Source organism: Manduca sexta, chromosome 18, assembly GCF_014839805.1.
Source record: "Manduca sexta isolate Smith_Timp_Sample1 chromosome 18, JHU_Msex_v1.0, whole genome shotgun sequence".
NCBI classification, from domain to species: domain Eukaryota; kingdom Metazoa; phylum Arthropoda; class Insecta; order Lepidoptera; family Sphingidae; genus Manduca; species Manduca sexta.
Window position 1 is genome coordinate 10,951,349 of NC_051132.1, and position 17,729 is coordinate 10,969,077.

The 17,729-nt window shown below is 36.7% G+C and overlaps 6 protein-coding genes across 7 annotated transcripts; 3 read left to right on the top strand and 3 right to left on the bottom strand.

The window, feature by feature from the left end:
• Positions 1 to 1,697: 1,697 nt before the first annotated feature.
• On the bottom strand, positions 1,698 to 2,561 carry LOC115441616 (chorion class CA protein ERA.1). The gene is made up of 2 exons (XM_030166477.2): positions 2,314 to 2,561; positions 1,698 to 2,147 (listed from the first exon to the last, which is right to left on the bottom strand). Exons 1-2 carry the CDS (start codon positions 2,362 to 2,364, stop codon positions 1,776 to 1,778), a joined length of 423 nt encoding a protein of 140 aa, XP_030022337.2. The 5' UTR covers positions 2,365 to 2,561; the 3' UTR covers positions 1,698 to 1,775.
• A 1,134-nt stretch (positions 2,562 to 3,695) lies between these two features.
• On the top strand, positions 3,696 to 4,978 carry LOC115441608 (chorion class B protein PC10). Of its 2 annotated transcripts, XM_037439807.1 has the most exons (3): positions 3,696 to 3,914; positions 4,009 to 4,111; positions 4,239 to 4,978. In XM_037439807.1, exons 2-3 carry the CDS (start codon positions 4,100 to 4,102, stop codon positions 4,911 to 4,913), a joined length of 687 nt encoding a protein of 228 aa, XP_037295704.1. In that variant the 5' UTR covers positions 3,696 to 3,914; positions 4,009 to 4,099; the 3' UTR covers positions 4,914 to 4,978. The 2 variants fall into 2 exon arrangements, with proteins under 2 accessions (XP_037295704.1, XP_030022328.2); XM_030166468.2 differs by lacking the exon at positions 4,009 to 4,111 and having other exon boundaries at positions 3,701 to 3,914.
• Positions 4,979 to 9,252: 4,274 nt separating this feature from the next.
• Positions 9,253 to 10,184, bottom strand: LOC115441603 (chorion class CB protein PC404). Its single transcript, XM_030166464.2, has 2 exons — positions 10,074 to 10,184; positions 9,253 to 9,741 (listed from the first exon to the last, which is right to left on the bottom strand). The coding sequence occupies exons 1-2, from the start codon at positions 10,119 to 10,121 to the stop codon at positions 9,310 to 9,312; spliced, it is 480 nt and encodes a 159-aa protein (XP_030022324.1). The 5' UTR covers positions 10,122 to 10,184; the 3' UTR covers positions 9,253 to 9,309.
• Positions 10,185 to 10,234: 50 nt separating this feature from the next.
• Positions 10,235 to 11,648, top strand: LOC115441602 (chorion class A protein Ld2/Ld41). Its single transcript, XM_030166463.2, has 2 exons — positions 10,235 to 10,422; positions 11,068 to 11,648. The coding sequence occupies exons 1-2, from the start codon at positions 10,372 to 10,374 to the stop codon at positions 11,584 to 11,586; spliced, it is 570 nt and encodes a 189-aa protein (XP_030022323.1). The 5' UTR covers positions 10,235 to 10,371; the 3' UTR covers positions 11,587 to 11,648.
• Positions 11,649 to 15,083: 3,435 nt separating this feature from the next.
• Positions 15,084 to 15,878, bottom strand: LOC115441623 (chorion class B protein PC10). Its single transcript, XM_030166484.2, has 2 exons — positions 15,745 to 15,878; positions 15,084 to 15,602 (listed from the first exon to the last, which is right to left on the bottom strand). Exons 1-2 carry the CDS (start codon positions 15,787 to 15,789, stop codon positions 15,117 to 15,119), a joined length of 531 nt encoding a protein of 176 aa, XP_030022344.1. The 5' UTR covers positions 15,790 to 15,878; the 3' UTR covers positions 15,084 to 15,116.
• A 97-nt stretch (positions 15,879 to 15,975) lies between these two features.
• LOC115441624 (chorion class A protein Ld2/Ld41) lies at positions 15,976 to 16,852 on the top strand. Its single transcript, XM_030166485.2, has 2 exons — positions 15,976 to 16,086; positions 16,417 to 16,852. Exons 1-2 carry the CDS (start codon positions 16,036 to 16,038, stop codon positions 16,810 to 16,812), a joined length of 447 nt encoding a protein of 148 aa, XP_030022345.2. The 5' UTR covers positions 15,976 to 16,035; the 3' UTR covers positions 16,813 to 16,852.
• The last annotated feature ends 877 nt before the right edge of the window (positions 16,853 to 17,729 follow it).

Here is a 17,729-nt window from a genome sequence, read left to right on the forward strand (position 1 = left end):
TTTATCTCTAACAAACATCAAAACATTTTCATAAACTTTTCCATCATAACATAAGTAAGATAGGATAGGATAAGATAAGATAACATTATGATTTCGTCTGTTAATATTTATATCGACAGTGTGGGCTGAATGTTAGTTTCTTGTCGCAGTAATGCCATCTCTTAGTTCTGTTTGGAAACCACATATAGTGCTGTAACATATTGTATTTTTTTAATTTATTTTTTTCCTAATGTTTCGAAATAATATATTTTAATGATCGAAAAATGGGTTTCAAATTAGTGTCTCACATAGATTGAGGAAGGAGGCGAGGTTCCTCTATTTGATACGTAGTTCGCCCCCAAACATAATTAAGTAGTCTGTAGTAGTACATATATATCGATGGTCATAAGTGTGTAATTTACAAGTATGTACACTCTAAAATCATATAATCTAATAAAATCTACTACCACCTCATGAGACGGAACATACTTGGTGAAGTGTGTGCCCTGGTAGCGACTCTGCATACCCTGCATCCCCTTCGGGGATAAATGCGTGATCTCTGTTTTTTTTATTAATGCAAATAAAATTCTCAGGTGTAAAGCCATATTATTTGTATTATAATACGAAAATAACTCAGCCTGTCGGTTTGTTTACTAAGTATATTTTACTAAGATATACTTAGTAAAAATTTTAAAGTTGTATGAATTGCTAATGGACGCCAAAAAACTAGAATTATGAATTAATGTAAGTTTTGACCGATAATTATCTATTTTAGCGAATTTTATAGCAACGTATTTTTTTTGTCAAATGTGAGTAAAGGCAGCAAATAAAGTTATTTTTTATATTTGGTATTTAAAACTAGTGGTGTATAAATAGGTATACGATATATAGGGATGTATGGTATAAGGAAACAAACTCCCAAGCGCAGACAAAATAATATTAATTTGAGAGCAAGGCAATATTTTCTGTTTCCCCGAGCAAACCACCTTGAGCAATTTGTTTGATATTTGGCGGCCCGCGATTTACAGGCAAGAATATGCAACAAATTATGAGTAGGTAGGTACCTTAACAAACAATTTTAGGTATTTTTGAGAAATTTTAACTGTCAAAATATTATTTATTAAATTGTGTATCTAATTGTGTTGGTTGCAAATTAAAATGATTTGTGCTTTAGGAGAAGATGCAGGGAAACAACAATTTTAGTGGCATATTCATTATAAAATTATCGAAATATTATCTACATTTAAAAAAAAGTAAGCAAACAAAATAAAGAAGTGGAGAAATAGTATGTTACTTTTTTCTATATGTATTATAAATTCCGAAAAGAAAATTCTAAAAATACGATTGGCGCACCATTTTGCTGAAGAGAGCAGAGAACTTCAATTCGTTATATTATCAAATAAATTCCAAGTTGACGCTTTTGTTGATGATGCTGAGCAAGAGCTATCAGTTTTATAGTAGTGTAATAGTGTCCTTAAAACATGAATTAATAGTGAACGTATGAATTTTCAAATTTTTTAAGTAATATAAATAACAGAATACCAAAAAAATATCTTTGAACAAGATGCACCACAATTTTTTACCAATATTATAAATGTTTATTTTCATAACTATAATCATGTAAAAAGACAAGACGTTACAGTTACAACCCTATACCTTAAAGAAAATTAGGATTTTATCGGATTTTCCAACACCAGTAAAAAGAGAAAATAAAGCCATTGAGTTGATATTATTATTTTCGCATATTTATTTCATTTATAACATTCAGGATTCATTCATAACCAATAAATATGATCTTAGTAAAGGTAGGGGGCACCGCATCCACAACCGCAGCTGCCGGCGATGGACACAGCACCAGCGGCGAGAGCGTCGCCTCCGAAACCGACGGCGCCGATGATGGGCACCTGACCGGCGACGGCGGTGGTACCAGCCACGGGCAGCTCGCCGGCGACGGCCACGTTACCGATGCCAGTGCCTCCGTAGGTGCCGACGGCGGGACCGGCCAGACCAGCCCAGCCAAGTCCGGGGGCGGCGAGTGCGGGGACGCCGAAGGGAGCTAGAGCAGGGCCAGCGAGAGCGGCGCCACAGGCGGGCACGCCGAGGGGAGCGATGGCGGGGGCGGCGATGGCCGGGCCCAGAAGACCTCTGTTGCACATTCCGAACACGGTCTGGAAAAAAAGGTTTATTGTAATTACATACTAGGTACGAAAACATGCAAAAAGTTTTTGTTAGATAAATATACATATTCATGTTACACGAAACTCAGTCGATCAATATATTCAATGATCTTATTGTAACTAATTAATGTGGTGTTTGCTAAAATTATTTATATACCTGAACCAGGCAAGCCTGGAAGCAGAAGAAGAGGACTGCGAAGGAGTTCATTGTTGTCTACTAAGAGAAAACTCGAGAGTGATCGTATACTCCTGCAAAACGAATATATATACAGGGATCCGTTTGTGTTTCATCAATTCGAATGTGATAGGACAATAAGACTACATAATTTTTAACTATTGAAATGATAGTGAAATAACACGTTTTACTTCGACTGTACCAATTACGTGCTTTGTTCAATAATTTCAATGATAAAACTATTTCAATATAGGTCATTGTCGCAAGATGTAGCCTCATATATGCACTGTGTTATTTTTATGATGAGTTCGAAGACCTCTGTGACGCATTCGACCAGATACCGTGCACGTGAAGAATGTTTACTTTAACCAAGACTATAAACAAAGATTATATTAAAGGACAATACTTGTGAAGAATAAGTATTGTGGGATCTAAAATTTCTTGCAATACCTTTTACCGAAAAAAAAAATTATAAAATTTATTTATTTTCATACTTGCTATACATTATCGTTTTTAAATATATGTTTTGTGTATACAAAATAGGCTGAACTTTAATTCCAAAACACTATGATCAAACTGGTCCTGAAAAACAGTGCATGGGGAGTTTCCATTATACAAGTAATTACTCTTCAAGCAACAAAAGGTAAAAAAAACACATATTCACAGCGCCTTGACTGTGCCTCTGGTATTGCCAACATCATTTGGCGACGTTGACCACTTGCCATGAGGGCCATTAGCTCGTCTGGTTTCAGAGGCAATAAGAAAAAGAAAAGTTTTTTTTTTATATCTCTAAGCATACTAAGAAGTAGGTGCTGGCTATAACTTGATCTTCGCTTATAACCTCTTTGATAGAAAGTGAAATGAAAGAATGCTAAATGAGCCATTTAAGTACATGAACTCAAATGATCAATATTTATCCACCCTAACTCAACAAATTTACACCCAAAATATAATCGTTTTCTAAATACTTCTTTTCTGCAAATAACTATTTCTAAGCTTCTATTTATTATTAATCTACCTAGTTGAGATTAGTTTCTACAGTTAAAAGGTTGCCATTATATTATTATGAATGCTATACTTGGTTTCTGTATGTCTCAAATATCATTCATACTTCGAACGAACCTCCAACAATTTTTTTTTTATTTTTAATATAAGTTAGAATGTAATAAACACTAAAAATACATCTCATTTTATTTGTTATAACGTAGTTGTTCTAATATAATAAAATATGAAATAATTAAAACTATCACCGATTGACCAAACAGGTGGTCTCACAGAGATAAGTACGTGACTTTTGATAGCAATCGTTGGTATATTATCACATAACCTCTTGTACATCGATTACATAAAAATAACACGTATATTGACAAATAACATTTGCATCACGAAATTGTATGATAATATAAAAAGCAAAATCTTTTTTATTATATCAAGTCAAAATCTATACTAGAGTCGAGCACATTTTAAAGATTTTTTTCAAGTTTAAGATTTCTTGTTACTGATATTTACACGTTGTAGTTGAAAGCATTAGTATGGGAAACAATTTACTAAGGATCACTTACACACTAGTGTTTTTAATGCAGGTAATGTTTTTAATGTATACTAATATATAAAGCTGTACAGTTTGTTTGAACACGCTAATCTCAGGAACTACTAAACCGTTTTTTTTACTAATAGGATTATTACATTACTCCTCAGTAGGTGCTATAGGCTACTTTTTATCCTGGGAATTACTATTTATCCCGGAAATACTTTTTGTCGCGGACGGATGGAGGCAAAAGTATGTTTAAACATAAATGTTAACTTTTTTTTACATTTTGTCCTTATTCAAAATGAAGGAAACATTCGGTTAGTTACAAAACAAAATTATTCTAAATCGCGATATTAATTTTTTTTTATATTTTTAGGTTATTTCTGGCCAACTACTTCCTAGCGCCGAAATGATTGGCCCAGCGATAATGCCAGAAATGGCCATAACAGATACCATTATTGGTCCCAACATACCACATGGTCCCAACGTGCCATATATACCTAACATGCCGCTTGGTCCTAACATACCACTTGGACCAAACCTTGGTTTAAATAACATCGCAAACCTAGGTGCAAGTAATATGGCGCTAGCTTCAAATATGGCAATGGGGGCACCTAGAGCAGCTTTAGGTCCAGTTGGCCCCAATTGGGCTGGAAACTTAGGCCTTGGAATATCGCCAGCTTCTATGGCTCCGCCAATGGGCCTTGCAGCTTCGTACGGTGGCGGTTTTACAGTAACCAGTTCGTCTCCCATTGCCCCCACGGGCTTAACAGTAACATCCGAAAACACCATTGAAGGACCTCTGCTAGTAGCTGGACAACTTCCATTCCTAGGTACAGTTGCGGTAGACGGTGCATATGCCACAACTGGAATGGGCTCCGTGACCTATGGTTGTGGAGATGGAAACATCGGCATGGTGAATGAGGGCATCCCTGCTACGCCATCAGCGCCGGTAATGGCTCCAGGTTACAACCCAGCTATGTCCCCGGGACTTAATTACAATGGTCTCGGTGGAAGAATGGGTCTCAATGGGATCGGAGGTTACTATTAAAAAAATATGATTACTGTTATTTAATTGTTGTTACTGTATTATTTATGTATGTATTTATGTTCTTATTAAAATATATTTTATTGGTAATAAACATGTTTTTTAATATCTGTACCACAGATTAAAATGGATAGACGAGTGAAAAAAAATAGCAAGGGTATATCGCATATTATGCAACAACAACTACTAAGCTTTTATTTTACAAGGTACTACTATCTCCTACAATAAATTTCAAATGCACTAAATAGTTGATAATGAATCCCTATTTCCCTTGGTCACGCCATCACGCGTGAACGACTAGATCGATTTCACTTTTTTTTTGTTGTGTTTGTTATTGTCAGGAGAAGGTTCTTATGAAAGAAAAAATCCTAAAATTTGCGCGGAAAATTAGAAAATTTAAGAAAACTTAATGAAAATATTAATTGTATATAACTGTCAATTGTTGGAAATAACTGCCAGCGATTGACAGATTGCGCGTTGCAAATTCATAGTTAAGACGGGACAACGTCTGTCGGGTCAACTAGTTATCAATAATATACGTCATGTATTTACAATGCCTCTAAACTCTATTAACACTCTAAAATTACAGAATATTAGCTTCCATACCGCATTACCATTAAGTTTCAATAGAGGTAGCACCTCTATCACATCTAACCGACAAGAAGCGACAGTTTGCGACTACGGTTCAAGAAACTGAAAATTCCTGGGCATATTCAGGAAAGCACAGGGGCAGGTAGCTGGCCCAAATTTTAACACAAGTACATACTTTTAATAATAAGTATTTGTGTAATGTCAAATGTGTTAAATTATTAAGATTACCTACTTATATTAAATATCCGCCTTGCCTAACAGAACCAATCCAAATTTAAGATTTATTTCCGCTGAGAAAGCAGGGTATGTAAATGCCTTCTTCGCTTCCATATCTCTTATCTTTTCATTAAGCCTGCTTTCATTATATACTGGAGAAATCTATAATATAAAAATAAGTCGGGTTTTCCTTCCTGACGCTATAACTCCAGTACACATGAACCGATTTCCACGGTTTTACATTCGTTGCAAAGGTATCGGACTCCGTTAGGTTTATAGCAAAGAAAAATCAGGAAAAAATTCAAGAGAAAAGCAGGAAACCGGGAAAATCATTTTTCACATACAGCGCTATCTCTGATACATAACATGTACTAAAACGGCGCCAGTATGTGGTGTGTGAGTATCCCTCATAAAAATAAGTATGTTTCATTTTAAGTAGATGGCGCCGGTGCGTGATACATTGTCTGACAGCTACTCTTTGTACTCTGCTCAGTTAATTTTTGTGTTGGATAGCCCTTTGTTCGTGGAGTGCTATAGTCTATATATCGTCACGTTATGACCAATAGGAGCGGAGCAGTAACGGCTAATCTCAGGAACTACCAGTTCGAACTGAAAAAATCTTTGTGTCGGATAGCCCTTTGTTCGTGGAGTGCTATAGGCTATATATCACGCTATGACCAATAGGAGCCGAGCAGTAATGAAACATGTTGCAAAAACGGGGAAAATTGATTAGTTTTGAGAGCTTCCGTTGCGTACGCTGCGTAAACGGTTAAAGTTATGCAATAATGATGTATGACGCGATTGTTCCTCTTAAAAAGTTCTACAAAAATATATTATAAAACAAAGTCCCCCGCTGCATCTGTCTGCCTGAACGTGTCAAACTCAAAAACTACCCGACGTATTATGATAAAATTTGGTATGGAGACAGTTTGAGACCCTGGAAAGAACACAGGCTTCCGGGAAAATATATAGCGTGACTTTTATAACGGAAAACTTTAGCCTGAAAAACTTTATAACGCGGGCGGAGCCGCGGGCATAAGCTAGACCAGTATATAACACACATAAATTATTTCCCGCGGAGCGCGAAATGATGATGATGATGACAAAAGTAAAAATATAGGTGGTTAGGGGCGGCATTATCCAGATTTTGCCCCGCCTTCAAAAAATTCAAGATCCGGGGCTGCTCTCAGTCATCCCTAATTAAAAAAGTTAACATTATAAAATATTTCATAAAAAAGAATCATAGAAATCGGTATAGAAACACCAAAGTTATACATGAAATACGCTATTAATAAGCCATCACGCGTGAATACTGAATCATGCTATATGCTTCCTTCGATTTCACTAGGATCCCATCATCAGACCCTGACCGGACAATCGGACCAAATGCATACCACCATACATTAAAAAAACATCCCGACAAATTGAGCACCTCCTCCATTTTTGAAGTCCGAAATCCACGCGGGCGAAGCTGCGGGCAGAAGCTAGTTTCAAATAAGACAAGACTTTTGGGGCACAATTTTCGTCCTGATATCCAGTTACTAACTAACTACTTACACTGTTTAATGTCTTTGATATCAAATGACTTAGTTTGCTATATACCGTTTGTTATCCGCCTGTCATGTTTAACGTCTACTCACGTGTTACTTGTTACACGATAAGACATTGACCAATAAATCGTCACGTCCAATCGATTAATATCTTTATATTATGAAATAACTATCAGTATTTTCCAGGAACACGGGAACATCCTTTGATTAGTATTGCGATACACACAATTTATATTATCACATAGCTCATAATACTCAAATTGCAGTTTGTCCAAAAATACAGTATTTTTGCCATCCTGTTACTCTTCTATTGATGGTTATTGTATTTGGCTCGATTGTCTGTCCTATGATTGTATCTGATATGGCGATAGGCTCACCCCCTACCACATTAATGAGCGCAACACAAATGGTTAAAAAGTACCCTGGTTGCACATCTGCCTACGTATTCGGGAAGAAAAATGAGACTTCTTTTTATTGCTTTTAATGACGAAACGATCTTGCCGTTCACCTGATCGTAAGCTATACGACCGCCAAATAAACAATAGAAACTCCATCCAACTTGAATTACAAAGTATTGTTTGGTATTCCACTGCGCTCGCCATCCTGAGACATGATAAAAATCTTATTACGTTCAGTAGTTACACTGGCTACAATGTTCTTTAAACCAGAATACAACAGTGACTACACACTGCTGCGTGGCGGCAGAAATAGACATTTCGGTTGTACCTACCCAGGTGGTCATGTCATTTCATGACGGATGTGTGTGTCTATTGGACATTTTTATCTACAGTATGAATGCGCCAGTTCGACCAATGCCCGACTTAAAGACGCAGTTAAATTAAGTAGTTAGTCCTTGCAATTGCGTATCGTATGCGCGAGATAATATATTGAATCCCCAATACGATTACGCAACTGACCTCGCAGCACGATAAGTAACAGCTTATATTTGCGTTGGAACATCGCAGTTAGGAACCGCCTTGATCCATATTGTTAGTACAAATTTGTATAGTAGTTATGCGATCAAAGTGCTTAAACAATACAGCGATCGCCCGAGCATTAGGACACTCAAAAGGAACACGTTAATGTTGTCTATCCAGTATTGTGATTTGTTACTCAGCTGTGTCCTTGAAATAATTACCTACAGTGCCGCGGTTCGTAAACACGCTGTAGGGTTGCCCGCGTACAGTACATATTTTAATTTCATCTACCTACTTTAATACTCTTTTTAATTTTGTAACTCGAAGCGTATGGGTATGAATCGCGTTAATTTCCGACCGTTTCTGTGAAGACAAAACTCTATACATAACATTATCGTGACAGGAACTTTAGTATGATCGGGAGTTTCATACAAATGCGACATATGCAAGCAATAACCAATGAAGACACCAACTTATATTTAACCGGACGAATTCCCCAGAAGTAAAATTTTAGTTACGCGTACTAAAACGTACCTGTTTTAACCGTATTTCTCGGTTAAAAAGGCATTCGTTAAGAAATAAAGTAAATTTTCAAATTTCCAACCAAATTAAAATTACTATTTAACGGTATTTTCAGGAGGTTCAATAAAGAAAAAAAAAGCAAGACTTTCTTATTTTTATAATACAAAATTACTTTCTATTATAATAACCACATAATTTGTAATAAGATTTACGTGATAATTGAGGTGATGACGTCATCCAAATACGTATTATGCTAGGTCGGGGATATCTAAAGAAGTCCACGGCGCAAACCACACGCATGCCCAAAAATAACGATTGATTCATCGCGGTTGCAAATCGATTTTTTTTTTCCTACGTATTTGTACTAAAATGTACTTTGACGCTGTAAGTTTCAATTACAAAGTGGCTCATAATATAATGTAGAGATAGTAATAATAGATTCAATTAATTCAAAATGTTTCCATTTCCGTTTATACAGATCGAGGTTACTTTAGTATTACGAGACCTTTAATATTATATATGACAAAAGAAAATAATACACATTTATTTAGTAACAATTATTTTTATTTATTTTACAAACAACAATAACTGAACAAAAACAAATTAATACCAAACACCATTTCCACAACCAGATCTGTATCCTAGACCTGGAGCTCCTACTGGACCTAGGGGTCCTATAGGACTCTCGGCTATAATGCCGATGGCACCATCTCCACATCCGTAAGAGACAGCGCCAGCTCCTACAGTAGGGAAGTCACCTGCAAGTGCAACGGTGCCTAGGAATGGTAGCTGACCGCCAACAGCTAAACCACCGTCGATGGCCAAGTTCTCTGAAAGAATTGACAGTCCTGTAGGAGCGATGGGTGAAGCACTTGTGACTGAGAAACCGCCTCCGCTAGAAGCCAAAATTGGGGCTGCTGCTGGAGCAATAACCGGTCCTATTGAAGGCCCCAACGATGGACTGAATGGTCCTCCCAGTGGGCCATAACCCATTCCGAAGGCATCAAGACCGCCGAAGCATTGGCAGGATATTGACTGAAAATATAAAATGTTATGTTCAATTATTAAAAAAACATAAAGTCAAATAAACAACCACCAACAAATATAAAGTATGTTACTCTACATTAGAACTTAGGAAGTTAAAAGTTGCTGAAGTTGCTAAAACAACTGTCAGTTTCATAGGTAATATACAGTGTTTTTCCGCAAAAAGTTAACAGCGTCTGCGTGGCGCCTTATCATTTAAATAAGTCAGTAGAGCACCAGTTACTCTTATTGCCTCATCCTAAGTTCTAACTGCTCAACTAGAACTATGCGCCTATTGCCGTATTGCGTACAATCTATATTAACTTAAATTTTATCAAACTTACCTCAATGAGCAGTACTGAAATGCACAAAACTGAAGATTTTAACATCATTTTGAGGGTGTTTGTGGGAAAATAAAAATTTTATGATGTCGTTACCATCCACTCTTGAGTATATATAGGGCATTTTCAAAAACACTGTTGCGTAGAGTTCTTTTGTAACTGTTTCGATTTAACATTTGTAACTTGATATTATGTAAGTGACGATAATATCGATAAATTTGTGTGTAATCGAAAAATCTTTGGTATAAATGCCCTATCAAGGTTTAATCAAATCATTCGGATCTGAATTGAAGTAATCGATATGTCTTCTACTACCTTCTTCCTCGTTTGTGTTCAAGCTTGCATCCTTCAGGTAATAAAAAAACTATTTAACTCATAAAGTTAAGTTTATTTACTCTTATATTTTAAACATAATATCAATATCGTGTTAGCAGAATGTACGACTGTAATAACTCGCCAGGCTTCGATGAAAGTGAAGTAGTAAAAAGACGATCTATTATGATCTTTTTTCATTTATAAACTAGTTAACCCACCAGACGTTGTCCCGTCTTAACTATGAATTTGCAGCGCGCATTCTGTCAATCGCTGACAGTTATTTCAAACAATTGACAGTTATATAAATTAATAATTTCGTTAAGTTTTCTTAAATTTTCTAATTTTCCGCGCAATTTTTTGGATTTTTCTTTCATAAGAACCTTCTCCTGACAGTAGCAAACACAAAAAAAATAAATAGTGAAATCGGTCCAGCCGTTCACGTGTGATGGCGTGACATGAAATAGGGACGTGACGTGAAATAGGGATTCATTTTTATATATATAGATTATATTATTGTCTTTTAGTAAATTTTTAACAAAGTTTTGTGAATAGGTTATTCTCAAAATTTGGGGAAGTTATGTGACGAAGACACCCTACTTTTAAACATAAAATACTTATACATATTGTATGTATGACCAATTTACCATTTTATTTAATATAATATTAATCTTATCTCTTGCAGGTCTGTTTTGGGCAAGCTATTAATCCAGCAGCAGCTCTCGGCAATGGGCTGGTAGGAGGCCTTGGTTATCCAAACGCCCTTGGATTCGGCAATCCTGGACTCGGCGTAGGCCTCAATGGTTTGGGATATCCAAATGGACTGGCAGCCCCTGGATTGGCCGCCGCAGGCCTTGCAAATGGAATGATGTCCCCTGCGCTTGCCCCAGGAATGATGGCTCCGGGAATGGTCGGTGCGGGAATGGCCGGTGCTGCATTAGCTAATGCTGGACTTGCAGCTGCTAACATGGTAGCTCCAGGTTTAGCTCCTGCTGTAGCTGGAGTACCCGGTATGCCCGGACCTTATGGTGGTGTTGGCAATGGCGACTTGAAAGTCGCTGGAGAGTTGCCAGTAGCTGGTACTACCATCGTAGCTGGACAGGTTCCAATTGTTGGTGCTGTCCAATTCGGTGGTGATGTAAAGGCTGGTGGTGTCGTTACCATCAGCGGTTCTTGCGGCTGCGGTGGCAATGTAGCATATTAATGTAATTTAGTATTTTATTGTTATGTAGTATATTAAATAAATTATATTTTATTTATAACTAATTTATCGCATTTCGATTCTTTACAAGACAAACACCTACAATATTTGGCTATGAGACATGATAGACAACAAAAATTAAAATGGTTTATACCACAGTAATGATTAAATTACGAAGTAATGCTAAAAGCAAAAAATCTGTTAGCGGAGTTTTGATTTGTGACTGTACAAGTAGAATATTTATGGACTAGTTATTTAAGAGTTAAGTCTCTGTATAATTTTTTTATAATCTGAAAAAATCACATACACCCCTGATTTCTATATGATATATCACTCGTAGATTTCTCATAGAACTTATAAATTGAATTTCGAGTTCGATTTTTTTTTTCATATATTTTAATGTAATGTACAACCTCTATAAACACAATAATCGAGTGAAACTTTTGCTGACTTAGAAATAGACTACATTAAACCTTGTACAGGTTATAAAATATTTACTGCAAAAATGTACACTCCGTTGCAGCGCTCGTATTATGTCGTGTGCCACGCCATTTTCCCCATTCCAAGACAATTCTGCTACTACTGAGATTTTCAGTGTCCGGGTATTCTACCGACGGCTTCCACGCGCTCTGATTGGCGGAACGCACATATCACGTCATCGGGAGCCAATAGCAGTATTCCCGAATAAATCTAAGATTCGAACCACAGATGGTTGTGTCTGTTACAATATTAGATTATTTATGCCTTTAATATTTTATTAATTATGATACATACCCATGATTAAAAAATGTAATGAACACGTTTGACTTTGTTTATTATACCCAAAGCACGAAAAATAAAAAAACACCAAGTATTCATATCGCTTAAGTTAACGATTCACCGCCGTTTCAAACTATCGCTAACATGGACCGATCAGAATAAAGTTTGTTTTGACATGCACAAAAATATCTTATACTGATTGGTCAATGTCCGAAATCGGATCGGAGATTAAAATTGGGATCGTTTATTTAAAGTGGTCCTAAGTGTTTCTCTATAGCCGTTTATTAATACTTCAAATTCGTAATACCAGTTCCCATACATGTTGTATTTACTTACTATGGTTACACGATTTGCTATCCCAAATTTAAACGTACCTAATGCTCCCGCTGCCATATTTTAGTTCCAAAGACGCTCACGGAGCGCTGTTATCATACAAAAATATACTTAAACGAACCATAACTTAACATATACTAAAAAATCGTGCTACGGATTTAGGGTGTGACCGCAGTGCACCCGACAAGACGCCTGCCAAATACGCAATGCAGCCCGCGCACCGAAATTCCATATCGCTTTATTGAACAAACAGTTTAGCGTCTAGTACTTTGGGATCACGAACCTTGTAGTTTACAAAGAAAAATAGTAACGTAGTGTGAGTGAAGTAAGCCCGGTTCTTAACAAGGCCAATCATCCATGTCTTTGGTATTTTCTTGTGTTGTAATGCAAGATACTACGATTATTGTTAGTTCTTTTATTATTGAATTTTATAATATGCAGTGATAATATGTTTCAATTTAATCAGCGGTTTTTCGTTATATTTTGTCATAAAACGATTTTAGGATGCTATTAAAATTAGCTGGGCCTTCTAGGGTTCCATTAGGTTTTATTCCATTTTCAATAAAGGACAATAACCTCGGCCCCTATCACAGTGGATCTAATTGCTGGCGAGATATAGGTGGAAAACGTCTAGCTGCCTCCAAAAAGGTATAAACGCGTAATGCTATGTATGCATTTTCACAGACGTTGAGACTCTCCTTTGCAAGTGATACGGATATAAGCCAGACATATTATAACCAATAGTTACACCTTTTTTTAACCCTCCTGGAATAAGACAATTCGCATAAGATCACAAATTGGTCTTGTTAGAAAGGATAAAGATAAAACTCTATAAATTATTCGTCTGCGGCCAGATTTTATGTCATCAGATAAAGCTACCGTTCAAATACATTAACTCAATAGTAAAGCAGTAGAATATGTAAATTTAGCACCATCATATTTAATTAGTCCTTGTTATATTATAACATATGGATTATGGATAACATCTAATGATTCAAACTAATAAAGATTTATATTAAAAGACTATACATTACGAAAGCGACGATAGCCTAGTTGGGTGTGGAACGGACTGCCAAGGCGAATGTTGGCAGGTTCAAATCCCAAGGGCACACACCTCTAACTTTTCTAAAATCATGTGTGTATTCTTTGTGAATTTATCGTTCGCTTTAACGGTGAAGGAAAACATCGTGAGGAAACCTGTACATCTGAGAAGTTCTCTATAGGAATTTCGAAGGTGTGTGAAGTCTACCAATCCGCACTAGGCCAGCGTGGTGGACCAAGGCCTAATCCCTTTCAGTAGTAGAGGAGGCCCGTGCTCAGCAGTGGGCAAGTATATAATACAGGGTTAATATTATTATTATTATTACATTACGAAAAAGTTGAAATTATTAAGTAACTGCTACGTCATTCAGCTATATTAAATAAAAACACACGTTACGCCTTAATCCCCAAAGACGTAGGCAGAGATGCAACCAGTGCCCGTGCTTTACGCTATAACGATAGGGAGCGAGCCCATCGCCATTCCTGGCACTTTCAGACTCCGGGCTGATATTGATCAGAAAAACCCAATGACTGGCCAACCTGGGATTCGAACACGGGACCTCAGAACGATATTCGTGTCGTACACGCAATACAAATACATCACTAATCTATATTAGGTATGCCGCAAATCAGAGGCGAAGGGTAACATTTTCCGTAAGCAAACCCGTCTCAACATAGGTATAAGTTCTATTAATATACAAAAATGTGGTCTAGAAATCGACACTTACAATAAATGTTAGATTTTACATAAGTTACAAAAGGGAAGCTGAGAGGAATCTTATACGGACTACTGCTAATTTGGTTTAAGCTAAATTGACCTACCGCCTAGATTTCCTTTAAGCAGAAGCCGAATTTTTAATAATTTATTTTTGATATTATACTATTCATAATAATTGAAAAGGAACATTGAAATACACAAACGTTAACACAATTTTTTTATCAATGCAATAATCGGTTATAGATACCGTTGAAAAGTAAAACATGTACGTATTCAAATTAAATTAAGTCTTAGCGCCTGTTTCACAAAGTCTAAGTAAATACTACTCGACACATTATTTGTGAGAAGACTAAACTACAACTAACTAAAGTTGCACTACAAACTATGCCTTCAAATAAATACTACCTAAATTATCAGGCTCATGCGTTCACTAACTTATGATATGCATTTACGCACTGTTAAACACGTCTTTAATATCTACGATTCCTTGCACGAAACTAAAATTAGGCAATTTAGCATAATATACAGCTTTTTAGAATAGTAGGTTTACACTTGAATTAGAAATCGTATTTTATAGTATTATGGGACAAAAACAATAATACAAAATATAAAGAGTTATGTCAAAGAGTTTGACAATAAAAAGGCATGATTTAAAAAAACAATACGTTTTATTAACCAATAATTAATATAACATACGCGAACCACAACCCAACGGGCCAGCTCCGTACATAACGCCTTCAGCTAACCCAGGTCCATATGCAAACTCAGCGACTGGGGCTCTTGGTCCTTCTGCTACGATACCAACGGCGCCATCACCGCAGCCGTAGGATACTGCACCAGCTCCTGCAGTGGGGAATATACCCTCGACACCCACTGAGCCTACGAAAGGCATACGGCCAGCAATGACTACCGGTCCTTCGATGAGCAAGTTGTCTGAACAGATCGACATGCCTGGTGGGGGCATGTTGGCTAAGGCAGCTGGGACGTAAGGTTCGGTTGCGATTACTGGTCCAGCACAAGGTCCAGGGCCGAATGCATTGCCCAGTCCAACTAAGCCAGTGTTGAGACCACAACCCATATTCGGTCCGTAAGGACCAGGATACGCTAATTCAGGCATTCCGGGACCAAAGCCGTTAAATGCGTTTCCGAAACATTGTGCTGAGATGGTCTGTGGAAAAAAGAATTCGCCATTAACTTAATAAGGGACTTAACCACTACAAAGGCTTTAACAATTTGAGGATCAATGATCAACATTAGGTTATTTGTAAAAATTTATAATATTATTACAGAAAATAAAAATAAAGAAATACCTGAATAACTAAAGCAGAAAAACAAATAACAGTTTTGAATTCCATCTTGTTATGTCCTTACTCAAAGTTAATTTACTAATATAGGTTATTGTATGTTATGAGGTTTTTATAACGCATCATTATCGATATTTAGGTAATCGAAGGAAATCTCGTAATCTGTGACCCAATCCAATGGCTTCATAATATTTGTTACATAGATGATAAAAACTGCAAATTAGGTAACTGAGTTACATTTACCTATAAAATGTAAGGAAAACTAATAGTGCAAACACTATATTCTTCCCTGTGATAATGTCTTTACAGCCTTTATTGATAATTTGTGTCCAAGCCTGTTTCATCCAGGTATGCCCCAATTGTCTTTATTAATCCATAAGTAGTTTGTCAGCACCCTTAGATTTTCATTTCATATAAATATGGTCTCTGGGAATAAAGCTACCATAGATATTATTATTGTTTCTTTTACTGCTATTGCTTATTGCTCCACTACTGTATTATGAATAGCTAATATTTTTTTTAGATAATACTTACGAAAATAAAATATTGAAGTAAGTGAAAGTAAAAGTAACTAACTTAAACCATATTGGGATTATTTTTGGTAATTAATAATTTTACCCATAAATATAAATGTTTTATATCAAAATTGCATCTTACGTTCATTTTCTTTCTTTACAGGCAACTTTTAGCCAATGCACAGGCCTAGCGCCGGCTCTAGGACGTGCTTATCCTGGAGGATATTTCGGAGGTCTTGGCTTTGGTAACATTTTAGGCTATGGTAACTGCGGCTTCGGCGTCGGCTTACCTATTAGCTACCCGAACATAGGTCCATCGTGGGCTGGTTTGGCACCATTCATTCCAGGGCCAATGGCAAGCACGTACGGCGGTGTTGGAAATGGTGTGATCAGAGTAACCGGAGAGTTGCCAGTAGCTGGCACGACTATAGTAACCGGGCAGGTGCCTATCATCGGTTCAGTGCAGTTTACTGGCAGTATGCCAGCCGCAGGCACGGTGATCATCGCCGGCAGCTGCGGTTGCGGCCGCGGCTGTGGTTGCAAGGGTTACGTTTATTAGTTCTTTAAATGCTGTTTTTATAAATAAATTGTTGATAGTATGATGAATTATTATTTATTAAAGAAAATATATTACATTTTATATACATTTAGATTAAATTTCTGTTTATATCTGGTTTTTGAAAACTGAGGCTACTGTAACAGTAATACATTCCAAATGAAGGTTCAATACATTCAATTCATAATAAACTTTTAATATCAACCAATTTTTAATATTTCTAAGCCGGCCGAGAAACTACTCTAACATGAATATGATAGACGCAAAAGTTGTTAAAGAGACTTCAGATTCACGGTGAATTTATCGACAAAATGTCAACGTATTCGCGGCACCTAATGTATTTGCATACAAGAAATCGCTTCGAAACCATTATGTTATCGATACTGTCCCATATAAATGTACTAGGACACAGTGCGCGCACGTTGGCTCTTAATGAACGAACCAGTAAACTGCAAATAATTTAACAATGATTTCCTCGTGCCTATACAGTGTACACATGTTTATTTCATTTAAAAAGTCATCATCTCTAACCAAAATCCTTTTAATGCCATACTTAGTTTATAGATATTTGCAAAATCGACATTAAAATAAAATTACATTTATTTAAGCAAGATCGCAGTAATCGTTATCGATCGTGATACTTTACGCGAAGTCTGAGTAATGCCAATATTGTGCTTATCGATTGAGTTAATATTGCTGATAACACAAACACAATAAAATTGAACACACAACACGCCTTTATTCTCAAAGGTCAGAGGTGCAACCGAGGCATCCACTTTTCGCCATGTGAGTTCCAACCCATGATGTGATAGGGGGCGAGCCTATCGCCGTATAATAGGCATAAATTTTAAACTTCAGGTTATAATATCAGCCCTGTATTATATACTTGCCCACTGCTGAGCACGGGCCTCCTCTACTAC